General features: G+C 37.1%; 1 protein-coding gene across 1 annotated transcript in view; it reads left to right on the top strand.

Moving 5' to 3' along the window:
* The window catches only part of Spef2 (sperm flagellar 2), a 151,266-nt gene that overhangs the window by 8,174 nt on the left and 132,640 nt on the right, over positions 1 to 10,452 (top strand). The window contains exon 2 of the mRNA XM_026783829.1: positions 4,632 to 4,734. Within this exon, the coding sequence (XP_026639630.1) occupies positions 4,632 to 4,734 (103 nt within the window). The remainder of the gene's footprint in view (positions 1 to 4,631; positions 4,735 to 10,452) is intronic.

Genomic DNA, 10,452 nt, shown 5'->3' with positions numbered 1-10,452 from the left:
CTGTTCACAGTAATAAGTTTAATAGCTGTTTAGGTCATGCGGGTGCTGCCTTCATTGAGTTAGTCTGCTATGTTATTACAGGGCTAACTATTGTTGGAGTGGGATTCTGATGAAGGAATAACTTTGGTCTCTCTGTGAGCATCTAACGTACTCACCTGCACTTGCACCCCATAGCATGTTGGGACACAGTCAGAAGGCCTTTGCCAGGTTCTTATACCCTGGTACAGAACTTTGTCATTTTTAGAAATGTGAGAAGAGATTTTAAATGAGTAAATATTTTGTGTTGTTCTGCTACAGTAATATAAACTGAACAATGGCAAGAACTTGTTTAGTTCTTCTCTGAGGTATTGTATTAACACATAAATTAAATGATACAGGATTAGAGCTTGGTTTATGGTTGTCCAGCTAGACTTTTAAATGGACTGTTTCTAGATACCTTCCTCTTTTCAGTGTCAGGGTCATTAAAGACCATATTGCTTCTGGTAGAAAATGTTATATCTGTATTATCTAGTTCCTAAGCAGCATTTTTCTTTATTACAAGACAGAATCCTCTCACTAGAAATCAATACAGCCAGCATTGGGTAAACCAGAACTAATGTTTTAAGACCAGGGTTTCATGATAATAATGATACCAAATATTTTAATGATTAAAATTCTATGAATTAAGATTTCATTTCCAATATAAATCTTGAGATTCTGATAAAACCTTCCTTCAGTGGAGGAAACTGTAAAGGTCAGCTATCCTTGTCATCTGAAGGGAAAATGGTCAAGGTACTCCAGGCAAAAGCCACAGGTCACAGCTGCAGCTGGCTGAAGCATGTTTGAGTGGCTGCAAGGTGAGAATGTATGCAGCCTCTTTTTGAGGGTGTTAGGAAGGACTTGGGCTCCCAGTGAGTGTTGTTGAGGAAGATTCTTGGAAACGGTGCTTTCCCCTGAGTCCAATCCTCTCAAAAACTAGCAAATTCTCTGATCTTATTTCTTAATGTCATACCTAGCAACAAGGAGAAGAAAGCAGAGCACAGTAATGGTCAATGAGAAAACAGTCATGACGAATAAATGCTCGCCATATTAGGGAATCTTTGGTCCCATTAGTGTTCTGGACAGCTCTTGTGAGGAGGCCCTTGTTTCTCAGCTGCCCGGCAGCTCAGAACTGAAATAATCACGCAGAAATTATTATTATTTAAAACACTGCTTGGCCCATTAGCTCTATCTTCTTATTGGCTAACACATTAATCTTAATTTAACCCATTTCTATTAATCAGTACATAGTCATGTGGCTGTGGCTTTCTGGGTAAAGTTCCTAGCATCTGTCTCTGGCGGGGCTACATGGCTTCTCTCTGCCTCTGCCTCCTTTCTCCCAGCATTCAGCTTAGCTTTCCCTCTCTACTTCTATTCCTTGCACAGGCCCAAAACAGTTTCTTTATTAATCATTGGTATTCACAGCATACAGAGGGGAATCCCACATCAGACAGCTTCTTGGTTTTGTCTCTGTTCAGACATAATTTCAATGGGTTTGTTGTTTGATCCATCAGGACCACAAACCAAACTTATCTGCAATTAGTATGCTGTGATATTGGTTATGCTCACCACAAGAAGGCCAAGGTCTTTCTGTGAGTGCTGGCCAGCTCTGAGGAATGCAGAGGCTTCTTAGAAACAGGCCATTTTCCAGCTGCCAGCAGTGGCCTTTATCTCTTTTAAAGGAAAATAAATTTGCTTGATTTTCAAACATGCATTTGAGATGTAGATAGGATCTTTCCTCCTGTCACAGGGAGCAAATGCCACTGAGCATAGAGTGACATGGACTGTGGTCTTTTATCTACAATCTCTAATCCAGAATTTTCTGAAATTTGTCATTTATTTGGTTGAAATATCTAACAAAGCATGTTATGGGGGCTGTTTAGTGTTTTTATTTCATTGAATACAAACCATTCAATATTTTTCTGTACAAATCAACTGAGTCTGGATGTTTGATCAGAAATATGAAGATGTTGGTGCACCCCTCGCAGTCCTGAGTTCCTTGCTCGTGGTGGGAGGTCCTTGGACTTCCCACAGGGCAGGGAACCCTGACTGCTCTTCGGGATGATGAGGGAGGAGGAGTTGGCTGGGGAAGGGGGAGGGAAATGGGAGGTGGTGGCGGGGAGGAGGCAGAAATCTTAAATGAATAAATAAACAAACAAACAAACAAACAAATAAATAAATAAATAAAATATGAAGATTTTATATTCTACCTGGCCCTAAGGGTGAGCTCATGTCTAGTTTCAGGGCAATTTCATATGTTTGCTTTCTGGACAGTGAAACACTCTTTGGAGAAACGTTCATGCAACATCACCATAGAAGATCTATTACTGAGTATGTAGACTGTATAGCTAACATGACCCACTGTCTTTCTAGAAGAGTATAATCATGACAATAAAATCTCCTCTGAACACACTGTGGCTCAGTCATGACTCCAGGAACTTTATGTGCAATGTCTCATTTAATTCTCACATCATTCTTTATGGACGATGGTCCAGTCTTCCTATTTTACACATAAAAAAACTATGGCTTTTAATTAGGTAAGGTAAAGTGTTGTGTACACAGACCAAGCCCCTTCTTGTATAGCCTTAGCTTCCACTTTGTACTGTGAATGTTTTTAAGTGTGTTCTCCAGCTAGTACTGGGCAAGACTGATAGAGAAGCACACGGGCCATTTCACCTGCTGCTGGAGCATGACAGACCTATCACAGAAGATGACATTAAAGATTTTGGTCACATGTCAGTTTCAGTGTTGAGCACCAGACCTATGGCTTGCATGGTTGCACATGGGACTGAGTTTCTGCTTAACAACCTTGATCCCAGATGATAAATTACCTGTGTTAAAGATGAGTAGTGCCCCTTGCATGTTTCTTAAACTATTTACTATTTATAGTCCTGGAGTAAACTTGCCACTTCTTCACATTGGGAATGCCAACTGGTAGTAGAGTTAATCCAGGGAGGTGATTACTATGAAATCAGTCATATTATTAAGTGATATTGAATAGGAAGAAAAAAAAACACAACTGAATTAAAAAGAACAATACCTTCCCTGACTATGACTTTCCCTGAATTAGCCTTTGCTTGTTCCTCCCTTGCTTTTTGTCTTGTTATGTCCTGTTAATGTGTATTAATGTTTATTCAACATTGATAAGAGAGGTGTCCACTCTTTAAAGGCAATCTCTTAAGGACAGGTATGACTGACTAGGAGCCCAAATTCATCAATGTTGAACATGTTCTGTGATGAGTAGCTTTAAAATAATGATCCGACTGGTGTCCTGAGCAAGTTTATTGAAGGCCATAGTGAGCACCAGATTTGTCACTTTAGAGGAAATTTCCATAAAGAACAGGTATTATCATTTTAACACATCCTAAAAATTGGAATATTATTCATATTAACTACTATAAGAACAAGTATCAAGAAAGTTTTATTTAAAATTGTGTCTTGGGGTCAGATGTGAAAACACTTCCTGTGGCCTAGAGTCCCCTGGGTGTTGCCTTTGAGAGCAGCTCACCTCATTCCTTACTACCACCCTATACAAAAGGACATTTTTAAAAGAAAGAATAATTAAGAACTTGAAATATTTATCTTTCTGTGTCTGGCTTGCCTCCGTGGCATAGTTTCCAGTTTCATTCATTTACCTGAAAATCCCATAATCTCAGTTTTCTCTATAATGGAAGAGATTATTATCTGTATGTTCCATGTTTTCTTCATCTATTCCTCATTTGAAGGACATGTAGGTGGTTTTCGTTTCCTAGCTTATTGTGAATAGATTAACTAAATATGGCTGATGAGAGAGTATCTGTGGAATAGGATGTGGAATCCTTGAGAAAAATGCTGGGGAGTGGTATTGCTAGGACATAGTAGACACGTTATTTCATTTTTGTGAATTCACCTCACCGTTTTACCTAGGTCTGTACCACCCTGCAATTCCTCCGACAGTGACAAATTGTTCACCTTTCCCATGTCCTCATCAGTATTTGCTGTCAGTTGTTTTGTTGACCTTAACTATTCTGACTGTAGAAAGATGAAATCTCAAAGTTGCCTTAGTTTACATTATACTAATTATTAAGGATGTTGAACATATTTAAAAATATTTATTAGTCATCTTTATTTCTTTTTAGAACTCTCTGTTCTGAGCTATTGCCATCACTCCACTGCAAATAAACTCGGCAGTGGTGATATGTCTGAACTATGAAACAAGATCCCAATTGCGTCCAATAAGGATTTTTTTAAAGTATGGATGATTTTAGTATATCTACTAATTTACAGGTTAAAATTAAATCTACATTTAAAAAATTAGGTTCCATCTAAGTTGGAGTCTTTGCTTAAGTATTTGGAGCACAGTTTCACGGAATACTTTGACAGTTTTGTTAGATTAAGATTATTTATTAATTTAATTAGAAAAGATTTTCCACTTCTTTCAAAATTAGTTAACCATCAACTACTGGCTTATCTTTGGGGAACTTAATGTCTCTTGTTAAATCTTTTACATTGGTTATTAGAAGATGTTTCCATAAATATATCCAGGACATGATGTGTTTGTACTCAGTTATGCTGGCCTGACTACATACATCACAAAATAATTTACTATTTTATTTCCATATTTTGAATTTCAGGTCCTAAGTCATTTGCAAAGGCATTTTCTAATGGCTATCTAATTGGAGAAGTTCTGTACAAGTTTGAACTTCAGAGTGATTTTGCAGAATTTTCAGAGAGCAGGTTAGTAAAATTATTTTCTTCATCAAAAATTTAGTATTTTTGGTCTTCGTTATCTCAAGAATACAAAGGAGAGAAATGAATATGTTTGCAACAAGTCTTCTTTCCATAAATAAGACTCTGTAGTCTTAGCCCAGATTTATCCATTTTTTGTTAGCACAGTGTTCTTATTTTGAGATTTTTATTTATTTTTATTTTATGTGTATGAGTGTTTGCTTGAATGTCTCTGCACCACATGCATACGGTGCCCACAGAAGGCAGAAGGTGTCAAATCCCCTGAGACTAGAGTTGCAGACAATTGTAAGCTCCTTTGTGGATGCAGGGAACAAGCCCTGATTCTTGGGAAGAATAACCAGCACCCTGAACTCCTGAGCCATCTCTCCAGCCCTGATTCATTTATGAGCTGAGACAGAATGCAAGCTAGGATCCTTGGCAATCAATCAGAATTATTGTGTTTTAAAAATATACAATAGGACTAAACTATTAATAAAATTATTGTCTTACCAAAAATATTGAAGCATAATTTTCGGCTTTAATTTGTCATTTGATAATTTATGTCTCAGTATGGTGGATTTTTGTATGGTTATATATTTGTGATACTAAGGCCCTGTTTTGTGTAAGCTTCCAGTCTCTGGATTTACCCATTGTACATGGTATTTAGCAATGGGGTAAGAAAAAGGACACATTTTGTTTGTTTTTCCCATTTAAGATCAAGTCTCAAGGCTTGTCTATGTGCCTCTTTTCATTACTACTTACTTCCTGTAAATTTTCAATTATATGAGTACGACACACCATATTTTGATTAGCTGTAGATGTATGTTTGAGTTTTCTTTTGCTGGAGTTATTATTTATTATGGATTTTGTATTGCATGCTTATGTTCTTATTACTTTTGGGTATTTATTCCTCTTGACTATATGACTAGAAATGCCGTTGCTATGATACATGTATATGTATATAATTACATATATATAATACATCCATATATATTTATATAAAAACACATATATGCTGTTTTATAAAAACCACAATTTAAATTTATAGTAGCAGTATATGAGAGTTTTAGTTTTACTTCATTCTTATTAATATTTGTGGTTGTCTTTCTTCATATTATTTTTGTTGAAAACTGACTTTTTTCATATAGTAAATCCTGATAACAGCTTCCCCTCGCCTAGTGTTCACAGATCTGCCCCACCTCTCCTTCTGTTCATTATTACTATTCTAATAGGCTGAACTTGTGTTGCATTATGGTTTTTAAGTTGCATTTCCATGATCTCTAGTGATGTTAAATGTCTTTACATCTTATTATTAATTTATTCATCATCATTGATGTAATGTATATTTTGATATTCTACCTGTTCTTAAATCAGTTTGTGTTTTTATTTTTGCTTTATTTTCATATCCTAAGGTAAGTTTGTAGTCAGATAAATGATTTGCAAATATAAATTATAACTTTGTTATGATATAGTTGATGTATATCTTTTTCCATTTTGTTGAATTCCAACTCAATTATTTTGATTATTTGTAGTTTTGGTGTTTTGAAATTGTACTCATTTCTTAGTTTTTTTTTATTGTTCTATGCCTGAATAATTTCAGGCATATACCTTTGAGGGTTTTTTTTTTTTTTTATTCTTTATTCTTGCCACTTAAACCTATGGTTGAACTCTTGTGATGAGTGTTTCGTTCCTGAGTCTTGGTCTCTGCTAACCATACTAGTTGGGCCAACTTTCAGTAGTGATTCTATACTCTGAAATTCTGTTTGGTTCTTTTTTATAATTCTTATTTCTTTATTGTTGAGAGTGTTTCCTTATTCGTTATTCTAATTCAAAAATCATTTTTTAACTTGTGAAAATATTTTATTATTCATTTTAATGTCTTTATGTAGGCTTTGTCAGATTGGGTCTTTTTCTTTTATGTGGTGTCCATACTTTCTTGTTTATCTGCATGTGTGATAATTATTGGGCATTGGCCTTAGAAAATAAAATGCTGTACTTCCTTAGTGACTTATCTATTACTGTGAAATGGCACCAAAGTCAAGGCAACATTTTAAAGGGAAAGTTTATTTTAGGCTTGGAGTTCTGGAAGGATAAGAGTCCATCACTACCATACTGGGGAGCATGGCATCAGGCAGGCGGGCAGGCAAGCATGGTGCTGGAGTAGCAGCTGCATGCTTGCTCTTGATCCACAGGCAAGGAGCTGGGAGACCTAACTCAAAACTGTGTAAGTCTTTTAAAACCTCAAAGCTGAATTCCAGTGCCCACACGTCTTAATACCCCTGCAAACAGCCACCAACTAAAGACGAAGTATTCAAATACCCAAGACTTGGGGAATATCTCATTCCAAACACCAATTGCTAACTCAGATTTCCACATTTTTGCTGTTGTTCCTATCTACTGTGATCACAATTTCAGCTGCTTTTTGTTTCCTTAATGACTTTTTAGGACAAATTCTGTTAAGCCTCTATTCCTGGCTGTATTCAGTACCTATGTCCAATACTTGATAACTTATTGATCAGCAAATACACATTTTGTACAGTCAGCCTTTGCTGAGTGATTTGTGAGAGTCTTGAAACCTGTTTTGCTTAGGAAATTCCCAGTTCTGCCTTACTCATTGCTTCCTGTGATAACTCCTTAACCAAGTGAAAGACATGAGATGATCTGAGTCGCTCGAGTCTTTCCCAGGAACCTATACTCTTGCACGTTCGTATGTTGCATGGTAGAGCATTGCTGAGGAACCACAACAGCTTCAGACTCAACACACAACATATTCTCAGATCTTTCTGGTTGTGAGAAAACTCGTGTTTGGCAGAGCTGATAGCTCCATGCCAGGCACCTGCAATCTAGGTCGTGTGTCACTAATTACTCTGTATTAATATTCTTGGAATATGGCTTATCCAGTGAATAATCATTATGGCAGATCAAATAATTACAAATCCACACTCACACAGCACTATCAGGCAGGTAAAATAGTGGCAGTGCTTGCAACAAAGAATCTCTGTTGAAGAGCTTCAGATCTCTTTGCCTTCTCTGTTGATTGCTGGATTTTGTAGCTACTGCTACTGTATTTGGAGACTGCTGTGAAATTAGTAGGAAGGGTGGAAATAAAAATGAGGTAAAAATAACAGAAATAATCTATTCTGCTAGAGATCAAGCACCATGGTTTTTTAATTTTAAAAACATTATACAATATATTTTGATTGTATTCTTTCCCCCATCAAACTTCTCCCATTTTCTGCACACCAGCCCAACTTCATGTTCTCTCTTTCTTCAAAATAATAACAAAAAGAGCCCATACTAGAAAACATAGTGTCCATTTTGTGTTAGTCAACTACTTCTGAACATGAGGCCTGACCTGGTGTGATATACCAGTGTCCCTCCATTGAAGCAAACTGATTTCAGGTCTCTCGGCACCTTTCAGTAGCTTCTTTTTGAAGTGGGACCCTGGGCCCACTTCCCTTTCTCCATGTCCTGTTTGACCTTGTGAAGGTTGTGCTTTTGCCACAGTCTCTGTGAGTTCATATGTAAACCTGCAAAAATATGTCTTGGAAACATGGTTTCCTTGAAGCTGTCTACAATATCTGCCTCTTTCACTCATTCTGCATCATGTTCAACATAGACCCATGAGCATTAATTAATAAAGGGTTATGATAAACACAATTTGGGGTAGAGCGCTTCAAAGTCTCTCACTCTCTTCCCATTGTTCATTTGTAGGTCTCTGTAGGAATTACTATTTAATGAAAGAAAAAAAAACTTCTCTGATGAGGGTTGAGTACTACACCAGTCTATGGGCATAGCAATATGTCATCTGGAGTCATTTTGTCTTTGTATTCATTTAACAGAATAATAGTAAGTTTCCCCAGGGCTCTTAACCTAACTAGTCTCAGGTTCTTGCCCTCATTAACAGTGTCAGTTATGGATGCTCTCTCATGAAGCAGCCCTTAAAACCAATAAAAAAAATAGTGGTTTGTTACCCCTATAATATTTGTGTCAATATGACAACAGTAGAAATATTTTTTGGGTGTATTATTCTTAAACAGCTGTCCTTTGAATTGTTGCAAGCCCTGGATTTCTGATTCTCGCAGTTCTGAAAGGGTGAATTTTTGAGTTTTCATCTGAAGTCTTTCAGTCTTTAAGCAAGATAGTTATTGAGGTCTTGGTTGTACTGGTAGTGGTGGTGGTGGTGGTGGTGCTGGTGGTGTGTGTGTGTGTACATGCATGCATGCATACAAATATGTATATGGTAGGCCTAAGGACAATCTTAGTTCTCTTTCATTTCTCAGGAACAATTCACCTTGTTTTTTGAGATGGAGTCTCTCATTGGCTTGGTAGTGGGACTGTTTTGCTATTGATCACCAGGGTTCTTCCTGTCTCCATTTTTCCAGTGCTGGAATTCCAAGTGGTGGGCACCACATTCGGTATTTTTACTCGAATCCCAAAAGTGAACCTCAGATTCTCATGCTCACACAGCAAGTACTTCACTCTCCCCTCCCATTCTTGGTAACCTAACATGAATCACTTTTAACCTGACACTTCCCACTCAAACCCTTCTATGATAAAAACAGTCTGCACCAAACATATCTAATACATCCTCTTCATAGGTGACTGATTTCTTCGTAAATCTAATTTACACCAGTTGTACAGGAAGGAATTGTATGACTCAGTAGAAGCTAAAGACTGTAAACATATTTTCATACCATTAAACATATTGTTGTGCCCCCCTCTCATCTTCCTCCTTCCTAGCTCATTTCTTAAGCTTTTTAAGGACATAGGAATATTTCAATCTATAAAATTGAAACAAAACAAACAAAAATGTGCTCTGCCATGTTCCTTTCCCTCATGGCGTGTTGTGCAAGTTTTTCCACAGTTCTTCTTAGCAGCTTCCTCTGCCTGACCTTCTAGTCCTGTGTCCTTTTCCGACCACCTTTGCAGCTAGATCAGCCTCCCAGGCATAAGAATATTGGGTAGTAATGAGTGGTCCCACTCACCTTTGCTCTTCTGCGCCATCAAATAGTCTCATACTCACAGGCTGTTCTATGATTACCTGTGTGTAGCAACATTTCCAATACTTCTGTTTATCATTTTATGTACTTTAGAAACTAATATTGCACAGTTACATGTTTTGTACTGTTTTCCTTGGTTTCAGTTTCTTTGCGTTTCAAACATTGTATATTCAAAATCCTTCACATTAAGGATGCCCCATTATCTTTCTCTGCATATTAATGACCTAACAAGCTCAACTTCAAGTTTAGTAAAATTTCAGGGTTTTTTTTTTGTTTTTTTTTTTTTGCGGGGAGGATTAATTAATGTCTAAGTCTCCGGGTAAATTCGTAGAGGGTATACATTTCAAGCATATTACCCACTAATAGAGTTCTTTCTAATATCTGTCTACACATATACCATGTTTTTCATTTCATCAGGCATTGTTTTTGTTACTTTTCTATTACTGTAAAGAGACACCAAGACCGAGGCAACTTAGAAAGGAATTTGCTAGATTTCACGGCTCAAAAGAGTTAGAGTAAATGATCATCCTGATTTGACAGAGAGCGTGACATCAGGCAGGCAGGCGTGGCACTGGAGCAGTAATGAGACCTTACATCTTTATCATGCATGAGGCACAGAGAGGAGAAAGAGAAAGAGGGATGGAGAACTAAGGAAAACATTTAATTGAGGTGGCTCACTTACAGTTCAGAGCTTCAATCTATTATCATCGTGGTGGGACATAGT

The sequence above is a fragment of the Microtus ochrogaster genome, chromosome 19, assembly GCF_000317375.1.
Source record: "Microtus ochrogaster isolate Prairie Vole_2 chromosome 19, MicOch1.0, whole genome shotgun sequence".
NCBI lineage: Eukaryota > Metazoa > Chordata > Mammalia > Rodentia > Cricetidae > Microtus > Microtus ochrogaster.
This window is presented reverse-complemented; position numbering and strand designations above follow the sequence as displayed.